The sequence below is a fragment of the Ursus maritimus genome, unplaced genomic scaffold, assembly GCF_017311325.1.
Source record: "Ursus maritimus isolate PB19 unplaced genomic scaffold, ASM1731132v1 scaffold_15, whole genome shotgun sequence".
NCBI lineage: Eukaryota > Metazoa > Chordata > Mammalia > Carnivora > Ursidae > Ursus > Ursus maritimus.
In genome coordinates, this window is record NW_024423897.1 from 54489620 (window position 1) to 54506509 (window position 16890).

Genomic DNA, 16890 nt, shown 5'->3' on the forward strand with positions numbered 1-16890 from the left:
GGCAATGGAAACGAATACAGGGGCCTGATGAGCAGGGAGCTTAGATATAATGGAAGAATTTTCATTCAGAAGCAGCACACTCCCTTGCATCTGATTGGCATTGGGCAGTATGATTGGTATATTATGCTCCAGGGATAATGCCTTCATTCACAGAACAAAGCAGGAAAGAGCCCAGGGCAGAGTCACTTGAGTTCTGCCTACCGAGAATGAAGAACAAAAAGGATAATCAGAAGTTCACAGTGGTTTCTTTTTTTTCCCCTTATTTCTTCCTTCTGTCTTTGTTCCATCCTTCCATTCCCTTTACTCCAGTCTTCCCAATGTTCTTTGAATTCTAATTTAATTACTATATGGGAATAAATGAATGGCATATTGCATGTAGAGAAAACAGTTCAGGGAAAAGAAAAGAAAACGACCAAACCCTACCCCACTATTTTTTTAACCTTTTTATTTTGAAATTATTATAGATTCATGGGCAGTCACAAAATAAAATACACAGAGACGTGTCCTGTAACTTCTCCCAGTTCCCCTCAGCAGCAACATCAGGGGTGTAACTGTGTGGTACGATATCACAGCCAGGAAACTGACATGGGTACAATCCCAGACTTTCCCCGTCTTACCTGCACTCCCGTCTCTGTGTGTGTGTGTGTGTGTGTGTGTGTGTGTGTGTGCGTGTGTGTCTGTTTAGTTCAGTGCAGTCTTATCCCATAGGAGCTTTGTGTAATCACCACCACCACAAGATGCAGGGTGATTCCAGCCCCAGAAGGTTTCCTCTTACCCCTTTGTAGTCATACCCACTCTCACCCCCCATCCCGGAGCCCTGGTAACCACAGATTTAGTCTCTAGTTTTATAATTTTGTTATTTCAAGAATGATATTCATCTTTTTCACTCAGTGTAATTCCCTTGAGATACCTCCAAACTGCTATTTGATACAGCTATCAATAATCCATTTCTTTAAATTGCTGCATTCTTCCCCTTGGTATGGATGTATTAGCGTGTTGAACCATTCACCTGTTACAGAACAATTGGTTGTTTCTAGTTTGGGGCATTTATGAATAAACTATCAACATTTGTGTACCCATTAAACATTTGAACTGAACCTTCAAATGGTTTTAAAACCCACTGCTGCTCCTAAGGAAGTAAAGACCTGTAATACCATGAGAGTTGTTCACAAACGTTACCTGATTTCTGCTCTGTAAGGACATTGTAATTGAAACTTATTTTTACAAATCATCTGTTGCTACTTGAAGACAGAAAACAAAAGATCAGACTTCTCTTTACTGTGAGACAGGCAATGGTTATTTGCATAAATTTCCATTAAATACCTAAGAGGTGTTAGCTTCACTTATATTAATAAAATCATATCACTTTCAGTCAAACTCAATACTCAGGGTTTGACATATCTGTAATAGACAACACACTTACAAAGCAAGAACAGATGAAAGAAAAGCTGGAGCAAATCAGTGCATTTTATTTATTTATTTTTTTTTAAGATTTTATTTCTTTATTTGACAGAGAGAGAGCACAAGCAGGGGGAGTGGCAGGCAGAGGGAAACTCCCCGCTGAGCAGGGAACCTGCTGTGGGGCTTGATCCCAGGGTCCTGGGATCATGACCTGAGCAGAAGGCAGATGCTTAACCAACTGAGCCACCCAGGCGTCCCAAATCAGTGCCGTTTAGAGGAACAGAGGTGTGAGGGACACCCTCACACACAGTCTCACACATGATCCCAAGAAGCTAGAAAAACATAAACTTGACCTCTCCTTTTGTCCAGAGATGTCCCCAATGCTAAGGAGCTCCCTTCACTGAGGAGGACCCTAACAACAGAGGTAATTCTGGGAGATTGTATGCAAAAGACTGAAATGTGGAACACGTGAGAACCTTCAGATACGTACCACCTCTGTCAGCAAACAAACCCACTACTCTTCTCTTCTCCTGCCTAAGAAACCGGTTATGAATGATCACACTGCAAAATGCAGTTGAGCTCTGTATTCACTCTCAAGATGCAGAAGTGAAGCCTTCAGATTCACCGAAGGTCGAACCATGAGTTTCGAGGAACACCAAAGGAGATTATTAGTATAACACTGTAGAATGCACTAGTATACACTTAACACATAAACTGTATGAGCGATTCAGTTGCTGGTAGTTTGGGAGGCATTTCCAAATATTGTAAGAGAGTTATTTAACAGTGTCCCTGGTCATCTCCACTGCAATTTCCTGCATCCTGGCTTATGGAATGCTCACAGACAAAAATATTACAATACCTTTATTGTCCAACGTGGCTGGCATTCAGGAATTTTGCTTCAACTCCTGCAAAATTCTGATGTGCTAGTATAAGCATTTAAAAAACTGCCTATCTCACGCATGAGAAATCTCAGAAAACTGTAGAGGGGGATATATAACGTGAGAATGTTCTGGTTTATAATGTACCAATTGTTCCTTTTTCTGATATAGAATTTCATACACAATCTGTCTCCTGTAATATAGCTACAAATTACTCCCAAACTAGAAAACCATTCGAAGAAGAGAAACTTGAAAGTATGTTTTTCCCAGGGTAAGAGCCTGACTTTGTGTAGATAGCGGGTTTACGGTGTTGAGCGGAGGGCTAATTCTTTGCGGTTGCTAGAAACCGGAGTATGTATTTTGAAGGAATTAAAACCAAACAGAATTTACATTAGTTCCCTGTTGTGTAGCTCTGGCTGGCCAGCACACAAACTGGACATTGTCGCGGGACTCTGTGACAAGCATTGCGACCGTGTGTCCAGGCTACGGCGTGGGAGCTGCTCCCAGTTGTTCAGATAATTTGTCAGTCCCCAACTCCAGCAAAATTAACTTAAGAATGTGAATGTCCCTGCCTCAAACTAAAAAGAAATTAATAATAGCAATTTGGGTCTGATTTATTTTCTTCCAAGGTTTTAAATATAACAAATGGACTTTAAATTTTGATTTTTTTTTTTTTTTTTTTTTTTTTTTTTTTACTACGGCAAGAACAGGAGGAGGTGCGAGCAGAGAGAGGCATTTGTGCAGAACTGATGGGCAGATTTATGGTTTAAAAGTGAATCATCTTTCTGTGGAAATCACAGACTGCCTCTCTTTCTCTACACTGTTAGTGTAGAAAAAACAGAAGGTGGACAATTTAAATTGTGCAAAGCTTATCCCATACGGGTGTGATGGTATTTACTGGTCCCCAGCATGGACAAGTTGAATTTCATACGGTGGACCTATTGAACTTTCAAGTCTGAGTTGGCTATGCTCTCTCAGCCCATGTGATAATGAGAGCTTACTTTTTTTTTTTTCAATGACTCCTATGCTCCCGCACTGTTCTGTGGGTTTTCATACATGAGTTTTCATGAGGTCCCTATGGGAAATTCTAGTAAATCTCCATTTTATAAATGGGGAAACTGAGGCTTAAAGAGATTAAGTGCCATGCTCCAGCTCCTATGCACCTGTGTGCAGCAACGCCTCGAGCACACTTTTTCATGCGATAATTCTCCCAGCTTTGAGTGCTGGTTTCCCACACCCCTATCGGACTAAAGTCCCGAGGAGCTGACACGCGTTCTCTGTTCTGTATACCCAAAGCTCCGTGAGCACTCACCCAGAATGTGTGGTGACTTTGTTTCCATTTTCTCCAGGACTGGCTGTGATCAACAGCCTAGGCAGAGACACCACTACGCCTGGGTATTTTCTTAATGCCCACTGTTCTCATTTCCCCATGTCTGTCCCCCATCCTGACCCTCCCATGACAGACTGCAGTGGGCTCCAAAGGATACAATAGAGTAAGTCATAACCTACAAGCCATAAAAACCATTCTAGCAATAAATACATGATAGAATAAGAGGTAATTCCATATTTGCCCAAGACGTGCCAGGCCCTGATCACCTGATGAATAAATCACTTGATACAAACTAATTTATTGAACTCTCCTGGTTTGGGAGCTCTGTGGTCCTCTGGCTATCCATTGTAGCCCTATAAACATTTTTATAATAGCTGTGAAATTATATTTCTAATGAGAATAGGTAAAGCAGAAAGAGGATATAGGACCTAAGAAAGAAAGAAACATGCCAACTGCATGGAGGAGAGATTAGGACATTCATTTGGGAATATACCACGGACACATACAGAGACCACAAGGCAGTAGAGTGAAGGGAAGTCCGTTTCACAGGAAGTTCTGGGGGAAGCAGAGTTACTCACCAATCCTACCGAATACGGTCTGGGTACAGGGCACTGACCTAAAAGGGCAGCAGCTGCCTCCCGCCCGGCTCCGCGGGCTGCTCCTTCCCAAATATTCTTACTGAATATGTTACATTTCCACAGGAATTGGGACTTTTGACCAAGGTTACCTTGTCTTGCAAACCAGTGCCCGTTCTTGTGATGTGGTTGCATGTGAAGCTGGGTATGGAGAAGTGTTTTATGGTAGAGTACAATTTTAGGTCACACAGACATCACAAACGCAAGGCCCTTGGTTTCCACAGGCGACAGTCAAATATTAGTCCAGAAGCCGTTTACTTCGCGCTAGTTTCTCTGGCTTCTGTTTCAGGTACATTGCTTAACTTGAAAGCAAGCTAACATCAACAGCAAAAAACACCTCGTAGTTCCTTACCTTTATTTCATTTTGAATCATATTGTGAGCAGTCATATGCCACATGATACAGTGTAGAGATTGATGGTCTGGGCATCTGAAAGCTGGAAAAGAAAATCAGAAAAGATGTTCGTGCCAATTCATGACGGACAGAGAAGCTCTGGTACTGCTTTGCTTGATATCTTCTCCTGACATTAAGCAAACTCTCTGAACTTTCATTTATTTATTTATTTATTAGAAGTAGCCTGGAGGTGGATAAGGAAACTATCATGCTGGAAATGATGAGGGTGAAAATCACTTCTCAAGGATCTCAGAGGTTATTCTTCGATTTAAACTAGTTTTTCCCCCGACATCATGCCCGCAGAACTTGAAAGTTATTGGTTGCTTACTTGAAATGTTTAAGCTTATATCAAAACAGCAAAAGGGATCTTGTCACTTTTATCAGCTAGACAATGGAGACAAAAGCAATTACAGCTCTAATTCCATTATTTCCCTCTATGATTTGGACTTACATGTTTCAGATTTTTTTTTTTTGCATTATTTGAATTTCAACTCTGAGTGATTCAAACAATGATGGGGATATTATGCAGAACTGAGTTATAAGGATTTACCTAAGCGTTTAACTAAACATAATTCTAAATGTAAGAATCATGATGTTTTCCTATTCCAAGTGCCTAAGGCATTCCGAAAGTAACGTGAACATTTTCACTCATTTTTCATGCAGTAAAACATTAAGGATAAAAGAGAAATCCCCTCTTTACCCCTTCTCAGGCATTTCTTTCTTTCTTCCTCAGAGCCTAGCACTATCATGAGTTTTGGTGTCCCTTTTTAATCTATGTTTATATGATTTCCCTTGATAGATAGTTGAGAAACTAGTTTAAACTAAAAAACTAACCTTTGTATATATATGTGTGTGTATAGATACACAATATTGTTTAGTCGGTGTTTTTAAAATTCACATAATTGGGATCATGCAATACGTATGTGAAATTTGCATTTTCCCCTCTTAATTTTGCTTTTGAGAACTACCTGTGTTGATACGTTATGTATTTGGCTAATTTGTTTTAACTCCTGAATAGTGTTGATCCCATATATATGTCCTGTATGTATGCAATCACATTATTATATTTGTCCATTCCCTGTTACTACCTCTTAGGTTGTTGCCGTGGCTTTGCTACTGCCAACAGGTAGGCATGAACAGTCTCGTCCAGGTATCCCGGGCACAGGTGTGCACATTTCCCTGGAAGCTTTGCCTACAAGCAGACTACTGAGTGATTGGGCGTCTGCATATAAAAGCATTACCCCGTATTGCCTATCTGCTCACCCAAGGGACTGATGTACTCTTTCACCTGCAATGTACGAGAGTTTCTTATTTCCCCACCTCCTTCCCAACACAGAATACTGTCAGACTGTGTAATCGTTAGACAGCCTGTGGAGTATAAAGAACTGCCTTGTGTTTAGCTTATATTCTTTCAATGGCTGATAGGTATGGGTATCTTTTAATATATTCAGTGACCATACATTCTTGATTTTTTTTCTTCTGTGCATCAGCTATATGTGTATTGACCTCTCTTCTATTTGACCTTTTAATCTTTATCTTAAAATGATTTGTAGGAGTAATTTTAATGTTCCGGGAGCTAACCTTTTGTAAGTTATACGCACTGCAAATATCTTCTCCCAGGGCATGGCTTATTTTTTCAACTTGGTTTATGGCTTTGTGTTTATGTTTTTGTCTTTATCACATGGGAGTTTAATTTTGATGTCGTCAAATGTGTGAATAGAATGGTAGTTTGGGATGTGGCCCCTAGAACAGGATACCCAGGCTCATAATCCTGCCTCTACTGCTTGCTGGAGGTGGGACCTCCAGCAAGTTCTTGAACATCTTTTTACCTCAGTCTCATTATCTGTAAAATGGGGAAATAGTACTTGTCTCAAAATTGTTGTCATGAAAGTTAACTATAAATCAGTTAGAATATTGCCTGGTTTAAAGTGAGAGCTATCTAAGTATTGGCTATTGGGATTTGTGCTTTAAAAAAAAAAAAAGATTGTATTTATTTACTTAGAGAGAGAGAGCAGGTGAGAGAGAGAACACTAGCCGGGGAGAGGAGAAGAGGCAGAGGGAGAAGCAGACTCCCTGCTGAGCAGGGAGCCCAGTGCAAGGCTCGATCCCAGGACCCTGAGATCATGACCTGAGCCAAAGGCAGACATTTGACCAGCCGAGGCACCCAGGTGCCCCAGGATTTGTGCTTCTAATATATTGTTTTAAAAACTCTTTCCTAGCAGTATGATTTATGTACATATTTATGTATTTGTTTGAAAGTTTAATGTTAGGTAGTCTTTATTATAAATATGTATTTTGCTCATAATAATTGGGTTCTGGAACTTGTACATAGTTATATTTAAATACATACCGACTCATCTAAATTACATCTCTATTTTATTGAATTTAATTCTTTACAGATTACTTCTATTTCAAGAAACAGCATGTTGGTAGTAAAGCAAACTTTATTTTCTAAAATTTAACATGCATGGGAGTTACAACTGCTTCAAAAATAACTTTTATATTATACTAAATTGAATGATATAAGTGGGAGAAAGTTCACCATGAGTAATTCCTAAACAGCTGGAAGGAGAATGTGTGGGATACAGGCATCATCTGTGTTTATTGGATGAGTAAATAGTTTGGTTGCTTTTTTAAAGAGCCTCCACCCAAAAGCAGTTTTTAAGAGAAGGGATCAAGTGTATGAGATACACAATTGCATAGAATCCCCTAACAGAGCGAGTAAAGTGTGCGCTTAATGGAAATAAAATCCAAACCAGGTTTCTCTTGGGACTTCTGTTTTCTGTGATCAGTCATACTTTTAATGCATTTTTAACTGTGCTAAGGGAGTCGGGAAAACTTTTAAATGATTAATGCTCTTTATCTGGCCAAAAGGAAGGTTCCTCTGCTTTGAGAGGATAGTTTCATATTCACTGTGAATGGTATTCTTTCAGTTGTAATACAAAGTGTCTCTGCTTGTTTCTGTTGCATCATAAAATTGAAACCCTTTTGAAAGAGATGAGCAAAAAGTAAATATTATATAAAACCGGGGTGTGTCGTCTTACACATAAAATCACCCGTTATTGTAGATGAGCAGATACAACTCGCAGGATGAGTAAAAGCTGTCACACCACCTTATTTGTGTTAGAGTGACCCCAGACATTTTCTCCCTGTGCAACACTGTGGAAATGGGAGGCAGAGAAGCAAGAAACACCTTACAACCTCAAATACTGCCACATTTCTGTATTACTCGCTGTGACATTTATTCTACAGAAACAAACCCCCCTCCAACTCCAGAGTTTTCACACAATAGTGCTCTATTTCTCACTCATGCTGTGTCTTCTCGGGGCTGGCAGAAATCTTCCTCCCTCCTACTCGGGACCCGTCTCAGCGAGGATCGGGAGAGAGAGAGCGTGAGGATCTCATGCCTGCCCTTCTGCACTTGGGGCAGGAAGTGGCACTTGTCACTTCCTCTCACAGGCTTTCACATGGCCCCGTCTATGTGTAGGGGGGCGTGAAGTGAGCTGTGCAGTGTGCCTGCAAGGAGAGGAGTGGCGAGGGCAGCGTCTTCCATCGATTTCCTCTTATTGCTTCAGGTGGGAAGTCACTTGAGGGTGTTTCCCTCCATGACTTTTTATTGTGAGCGAGGCATATGAGCTTTGGAGTGGGACAGGTTAGTGGGACAGGTAAGTCCTGTTGAGCTCCTTAGGATCCCTGTGGTCAAGTTATTTAACACCAATAACCCTTTATTCACCATCTATCAAAAGAGCATTGTGGTTGACAGGAACTAGCAGAGCCAAGGTATACAGTAAGTACTTAGTGAAGGGCTGTGCTGGCCAAAGGAATGTAGCAGCATAGGGATAGTAGTAAATCCTGGAGGGTGTAACAAGAGACCATTTGTATTGTATCAGAAAAATATTGTATCCGTTTCCTGGGGCTGCCATAGCAAATTATCACAGCTGAGTGGTTGAAAACAAAAGACATGTATTCTCTCACAGTGTTGGAGGCTAGAAGTTCAGAATCAAGGTGTCAGCAGGGCTGTTTCCTGTGAAGGTTCAGGGGAGGGGGGGATCATTCTTTATTTCTTCCAGGTTCTGATGGTTCCAGAACTTCTTTAATGGCTCCAGGCATTCCTTGGCTTATAGATGCAGAAATCCAGTCTCTGTTTCCACTATCCTATAACCTTCTCTTCTGTGTCTTCCTCCATTTCTATCTCTTAGAAGGACAGTTATCATGGGATTTAGGATGATCTCATCTGAAGACCTTTAACTTAATTACATCTGCAAAAATGCTTTTTCCAATAAGAGGCCACACACACTTTCTAGAGATTTAATGTGATCATATCTTTGGGGGGTGAGGGGCACCATTCAACCTACAACAAATACGAAAGCATTTTTATTCCTATTTAAAATGCCACTTACTAACTGACCATGCATGCAATTCTTAAAAGATTGACATTAGGATTACATTTCTGTTTTAAGTGTGAAACTTTGTAGTTCCATATTACCACTCTATAGCACATACTTCTTTGAAACAAGAAGAAGTTGCATTGGATTGAATTCGTAAAGTTATCATTTCATGTATCAATTGTGTCTATAGTTTTCACCATTGTGAAACCATTTCCCAGTTTCCCAAAACGGATGGGTTGAGGAGCAAGATACCCTGTAAAAGTCACGTGTCCCTTAAAGGACTACCCTTGCGTTCACGTATATCAATCACAGCTTTTTTGAACGCTGATTTATACCAGAATTCCCTTTCCCTTGTCCCTCTGTAAATGAATTCAGAAGCCATCTCTGAGGTACAGATGAAAGGTCTAAAACCCACTCGCTGTTATGCAACTGATGAGCTATTCATAGAAGCCGCTTGATCAGAGTAAAGGTTTTAGTGACGTAAGTGTAGAAAATCATTCTCAAAATGATACCTGTCAGTAACTGGCGTCTAGGTTTCTTACCAAAACTGACATATAAAAAAGGGACATGTGGAAAGTGTTTGCATATCTAATGAAAGAGTTATGGATATTTAGAAATTTTAAATTTATTTATCTATTTAATAAATCGTTCAAAAATAACCTCCGTTGCTTCCATAGGTGAACTCTGTTAGTGTCTTTGGCGTATCGTGTATATGAACAACCCTTTCTACCTAGGTCATCTTATAAGATGTATTTGTAAAGTGAGAATTTGGGAACTGTATATTCAGTTGGTGGTAAAGTGTTATAATTTTTAAATTACTTAATTTAAAGTAATAATCAGCTGAAAGGAACTGCTCGTGTGATATGTCTGGAAGAAGGTATAGATTTTTTTGTATCTTTTTAATGAAAAAGGAGGCTTTATCTTTCCCAGACTACCTGACAAAGTCTGCATGAAACTAGTCAGCCTCATACTTTAAAATAACTGAAATTGTGCAGAACTTCATCCGTGTAGAAGCTGTTGTAAGGGATGAATATAATGGGTTGGGCTTTGTTTAAAAAAAAAAGGAGCTATTCTCTGAAAATTACAGGAGAGTGTCCATTTATTACATGCCAGTATCTGTGATTCAAAAGAGATATACATCAAATGGATTAAAGTTAAGATTGCATCAGAACAGAATCTGTTTTCTCAGTTTAAATACATACATACATACATACATACATACATACATAAGACACACCATGGAACCAGTAGTGCATTGCTACTCTAATGCACCTGTGTCTTATAGTCTAGGGTCCTTGGTTTTGATCCAGTGCATTATACCTGTGTATTCTCTTTTTTGCAGTTCAGCGGAAGAGCAGTTTCACTGGCAATCACAAGGTAAGGTACAACTTCCTGATGAAGCTTACACTTATTTCTACATTGTATCTTTATGATTAGTTTCATTGTGAACTTTAGAAAAAGACTGATAAAAATGGACATGATAGCACCACGACACTAAAATGAAATGATTTTGTGATAGCTCATGATTTCCTGAGAGTTAAATTCTCTCAATTCCCTAGAAACTTTTATGTTTTTCATGGATACATGGAGTTGGCTGGCCTTGGCTTTTGCTACTGGTTGACCAAGAATTACAATGTGAAATCTAATAAGAACTTCATGGAGGTAATATCTTTGGTTAGGATACTCTTTCATTATTAAAGAGTAGCCTAAAGCTTTAATAATAACAGTATCATGGGTTTATTCATCACTTGAAAATGTTGTATTTCAGATGGTCAAAAAGACATCGAAGACGAACTTACAACGGGTCTTGAACTGGTGGACTCCTGTATTAGATCACTGCAGGAATCAGGAATACTTGACCCACAGGATTATTCAACAGGTGAAAGTAAGTCACATGACAGTTATACTTGAAGATAATTAAAATATAAGAGTATTCTTTATCCTCATATAATTAACGCAGTGAGTCGTATCTAATAGGACCTCAGCCTGTGTTTATACTTGTCTTATCTGTTTCACTCCACTCTCCTCTAATTCCTTCCCACATTACCCCACCCCAACTCACATTAGATCACAAGCTCTCTTAAATCAGTAATTGGCATCTAGATTTCTCACCAATTTTCTAATATCCTTTGGCATCTATCTAGACTATCACACTGAACGAACTTAGCATATATTTGTTTAATCAATACAGTGTCTGCTTTAAAATTAACTGTGCATGCATTACTTATACAGATCATTTTTGGTAGAGATCTTAAACAGTATGACAATTATATAACAAAATAGGAAAATTCAATATACTATATGCGGTACTAAATACTTAGTATTATGCTATAGTACTATGCAGTGACCCCTTATATTTCTATATGTAGCCATCTTGCATTGCATATTAACCTCAGCAGAATATTTAAAAATTTCTTCATCTCCTCCTAATTATATATTTTTCAAGCATAGTGGTTGAGGCTTAGGAATAAAAGTGCTATGAATTGAAACGAGCTTTGCTTTAATAAATCATAAAATTCTCTTGACTTAGTTTAATAAAATCCCACAAAAAGCCAAAAATTAAATCATTAAAACATATATCACCCTGGTAATTTCTACATCAGAAATCATTGGAGCATTTTATTTCTTCATTTAAAAAAAATAAAATTTCCCTGAATACCCAGGAAGGTTTGTTATTTAAAAGGAAGATATAAGAATAAGATAGCATTCTGATCTTGAAACCATTAAATGTACACATTAGTTCACTTTCTCTACAATTTTTATAATACCACTACTTAGGAAAATATCATCACGAATATCGAGGTATATTTAAACCCATAGGCATCCCCTCAATAAAACTTCTAAAATAAGATGCATGATTTGTAGTATCATTGTCCTCTGTATTTTATATTTAAAAATGTAGAATTATTACTTCTCTTTCAGAGTCAAGAAATGTATCTCCCTTACAGGGGTGGTTGCAGTTAGAATTATATTTAATTAATATTTGAGACACAGGTACTCACTTTGTTCGAGTAAGGAAAGCAGAGAAAAAATAAAATGTGTCTTGGGGAGGAGATGTTAGATACCACATTTTTCATATAATAATAGAGAAACATATTCTATTGTGAGTTTAGGAGAGGGGATAACCTTCAATACCCAGAAGGTACAGGAAAAAGTAAAACAAGAGGCAAACCAGTTAATGTAGAAGGGATGAACCAGGTGTATCAACCAGCACTCCAGGTGAGGACACTGAATTCTATGAAAAGAATAAAAATTAAAGTTTGTAATAAACGAAGCTAAAATAATTATGTGATGTTTATAAGGGACACACTTATATTAATGAAATAAATGTTGGAGTTAAAGGAGCAAAGTAGCAACAGCAAATACAACAAACACAAAGTGCGATCGGGAAGAATCTGTGAGATGAAGTGGAATTTAATGCAGAAGCCCTAAGCAGGGTCGAAGAGGAATTATCTCAGTGAAAATGTCTTGACTTATAAAGATGCAGTACACTCATGCTAACAAAGTGAACAGGCTGCACCAAACAAAATAGTGAAAGGATGTTAAAACAAAAATTATTAAGAATGAAAGGAGAAATTGATAAAAAATACTATTCCGGACATGTCAATGCACATGTCTCAGAATCAGACAGAATACTAGAAGAAAAAGATGCATAAAATTGGAATAAATAATTAATAAGCCAATGTAATAAACCTATCTAAAAAGTTAAATCCATTGAATGATAATATTTATTTGTTGTATATGTCCAGGGAATATTTATATAACTTGATCAGCTGTTAGACAGTAAAGAGAATCCCCAAAATTGAGAAGTGTAGAAAGGTCACATTCTTTAATAATAATCCAGTAAAATTAAAGGTAAATAAAACGATAAAATATATTCACATTAAAATTAAGAAACGTGCATTTGGATCTTCTGAGTAAAAATAGCGATAAAACAGAAAATCACATACTATTTAAAAGGCAAATAAAGTAGCAATATTTTATAATGAGAACATAGGGGTATGGGGAAAAAACTGCACTCAGAATAAACCTAACTTCATTATTAAAAACAAAGACAAGGTAAAGGAATGTTGTACTCATTTTGGTGAAACTGTAAAGAGAGCTAAATAAATCAAAAGAAACTAGAAGATGGGAATAATAAAAGTAATGTGGAGATAAAGTAATATAAAACAAAATAGTAGAAGAGATAAAGTGGTAGAAGGAATAAATCCATGAACTTTTAAATAACTTCAAATCAACTAATAATCCTGAGCTTTCCTAATTGAGACACTCTTGCACGTGAGAGAAATGGATGGATTTTTAGTGTTCACTTTTGTTTTCCTGTAATATGTGTTCAAAAGTTATCTACAAAAGATACAGGAAAGTTAAATACTCCAGTCAGGGCTTTTTTGGAATGTATTTGACAATTGCTTAATTTTTGTCTTTCAGTAAGATTAGTTACATCGTGTTATTATGTACTGGATTATCTTTTTGAAATTTATAGGATTTTAGTTGATTGTTTTTCTTGCATGCCCCTGCCTCCTTGTTTGAGATAGGAAAAGTAACAAAACAGACAGACAAACAAAAAACAGGTGACAAAACCACCACCCAGAAGTTTTATGCCAAAGGATCTAAACCACAGTGAAATGTGCAATATTGTTATTCTTATGATACATTTGTTCTTACCATTTCAGTCACTTTGAGACTGAACTAATTAAGTAAAACTTAGATTAATTTAAAAATACTGAGTAGGTAACTATCATTTTAGGGATCAGTTATGACTAATTTTAATTGTTGAGAAGGTCATAAAAGTCTCAGTTGCTTTTGTGTCAGGGTCCATCTGGGAAATAGATTCTACTCCAAAGAGTTATACTGAAGAGAAGTGAATTCCGGGACTATTTACAAAGGAGAGGGCAAGATTACGGGAAGAAACAATGTTTGGGGAGGGAGAAGAGTAGCAGCAACAGAGGGAAGCCCTTACCACAATCGTCCTGAAGGAAGAATCCAGGGAGTAGTACCAGCAGAGTCCTGGCAGGAGCAGAAGAGTAAATACCCTAACCTCTCTCCTCCTGCCTTCTGATGCCTCCTATTGGCCAAATCTGATCATAAGCCAAAGAGCAAGGGACCCCCGTGAGACAGTCTACGAGACGAGAAGGGCAGAGAATTATGGGGAGCAAAGCATATAATCAGCACAACATCCCATTAGTAGTAGAAGAGCATACCATGTTTATGCTCCTGTTTTATAAACTTAGCACATAGATAGGTAGTGACTTTTTGACACATTTCATATGATGAGGGCAAGCCCGTCAGATTCCGATAGTCCCTTGTTTTGGTGATTACTCGATGGGTTCCTTACCGGAACCGACATGAAATAGCTGAAGTGAAATTGAACCTGACACACTGCCCTTGAGAGCCAGTCTCTTAGTCCTCGCTCAAAACAGCACTAAATACAGTCTAGAACCAGCTTGAAAGAGCACTGAAATGACACCCAGTCTCAACCCCCAAGCACACAGTGTTTCATTTGCTGTGTTTAAAAGCTTTTGTTATTTTTCTTTCCAAGGTCTGATTAAAATAAATTTGAGTCTTAGTAAATCCATCCTCTTGACCCTGAGGCAAGCAGTAACTGCTCTACTATACTGACTAGAGTGTCATGTACTTATCAGGGTTTTCTACCACTTTGCATTTTTTAAAAAGTGCTATCCTAAACAGTATGTAAATCGCGTGTACAACCTTTGCCACCCTGCCACTTTTTCATGACTGTCGGCTGTGTAATTTCAGGTCTAACAAATATGTGTCACAGAGTCACTGGGAGAATTGCTATTGCTTTACTGGGGGGAAAAAGAAAAAGTTACTGATAGAAGCTTGGGGCCATTAGGTTCTCACATAATGTACAGCTTGACTTGAACTGCCTTGGACTAAGTACCTTATTCAATCCACGCATCTCCGGATATAGAAACTCAGAGATAAGGGTGATTATATCGTATCCAAAAATTAAGAAAAATATTTGCCAGTCAAAATCAGAAATAGAATGGACAACTTGGGAGAAAATGACATGGCTATAGATAGTGTTAATTTGCTTAAATATTGTATTTGGAAATAGTAAGTATTTCTATCTGTAGCCTATAGACAAATTAAAATTCCACCATATTCGAGAAAATCCCAGCATTCAGGAGGAAAAACAAAAAAAAACAATTTAGGAGCTTAATATATTCTGAATGTTATTGTAAAGAAAGAATGTTATTCCGAGTTTTCAAATCAGAACATATTCAAAAAATCAGGAATCAGTCTTGTACGTTACTATTCTGAGCAGATAGACTCCAAATAGAATAATCGTATGTAGTTGGACAGAGGTGAATATATTATTTACTGTTGATTTACAGTCTGTCATTTTTATTTAATTGCTGTGATTATACTTAATTGTTATGTAGTGAGAAAATTGTTGAGGGATCAAGTTATTAAGATGCTGTGGAATATAACTCCATATATTCTTAGGCAGAAATAATAATAAAGGTGAGAGACATCCTTATGAAATGAATATTTTCATAATTCCTAGTAAGCATGGCACCAAAGGATGCCAACGTGGTTTAGGATTATAAGGTTTTTATAATAATTAAAATAATCAAAATGATAAGTATATTGATCATGTGGCTTGCAATATTGATATGCTCCGGGAAGAAGAACTGGTTTATTTTATTTTCTGTTATGGCAGAAAACAGTCCTTAGTTAAACCCAATGTAGAGCCTCTGGCTAGGGGTAAAAGGTAGCCCATCCCATTCTTGGAGTCAGAAGACCTGGATTTAAGTCCTGGTGCTCCCCCCACTCTACCTGTGGTTGAGGACTGTCACCTGGACTCTGGAGACCCCAAGTCTTTTCCTGGAAATGCATTTATTCAAGTTAGTTGAGTTCATCCTTGGATTGCTCATTTCCTGTGAAATCACTTCATCGTATGCCTTTAGATTTTGAAATGCAAATGAGACAATCTCCTTTCCAGAAGTTTGTCAGGGTTCCAAGTCTGAAGTTGTCCTTAGATACTACATGCATCCATTTGTTTCCTTTCAAAATTCACTCACACTCACTTTCTCCACTACCTTTGGCGTTGTAGGGCCAATAGGGAGTTAACAATAGCAGAAATGGAAGATACGTGCAAGAGTCAAGGGAAAACACCCAGGTGGCACACAGGACATAGTAATACCCTCCTAGAAGCTATAATTCAATTTCTCTTCCAGATGCCACCTCTACCTGGTTTTCAACTAATGTTCAATTTATTTTTCTTTGATTTCTTTCTATCATATAGATGTTTAAAAGGCATATCTTTTCCAAAGAAGCAAATGTAGGAAGTAAAGGGATAGACAAAGGCATAAAGTACCAAGGGTTCCTTCTCCGTCCCTGAAGCAAGGCAGAACATGATGCAGATTTCTCATAAAAATATCATTCGCAGGGCACCTGGGTGGCTCAGTCGGTTAAGCATGCAACTCTTGATTTCAGTTCAGGTCTTGACCTCAGGGTTGTGAGTTCCAGCTCCACGTTGGGCTCTGGGCTGTGTGTGGAGCCTACTTAAATAAAACAAAGCAAAACAAAACACAAAACAAACAAAAACCCCATCATCTCCACCTGTAGTAGCATGTCCTGGGATCAAGCACGAAGTTTAAAGCCTGATGGGAATTTTTAGTTAAAAAATAAATAAATAAGTTGGGTTTTGAAACTGTCAAAGCACCACAGGTGCCCAGAACACAAATGTGAAGATGAAAGTGAGGAACGTATCAGAACTCGCATGAGTGTGAGAAAAAGTAGAGAGGCTGGGAGCTCCCTGAGAGAGTCAGAGCAAACACACTTTTGCTCAGGGGACAGTGCAAGAAGGAGTATCCTGGGAATACTTTGTGGAGACGC

At 38.2% G+C, this 16890-nt stretch overlaps 1 protein-coding gene across 1 annotated transcript in view; it reads left to right on the top strand.

The window, feature by feature from the left end:
* The window catches only part of CTNND2 (catenin delta 2), a 736406-nt gene that overhangs the window by 319332 nt on the left and 400184 nt on the right, over positions 1-16890 (top strand). Inside the window, exons 3-4 of the mRNA XM_040630544.1 lie at positions 10367-10401; positions 10793-10909. Of these exons, the coding sequence (XP_040486478.1) occupies positions 10367-10401; positions 10793-10909 (152 nt within the window). The remainder of the gene's footprint in view (positions 1-10366; positions 10402-10792; positions 10910-16890) is intronic.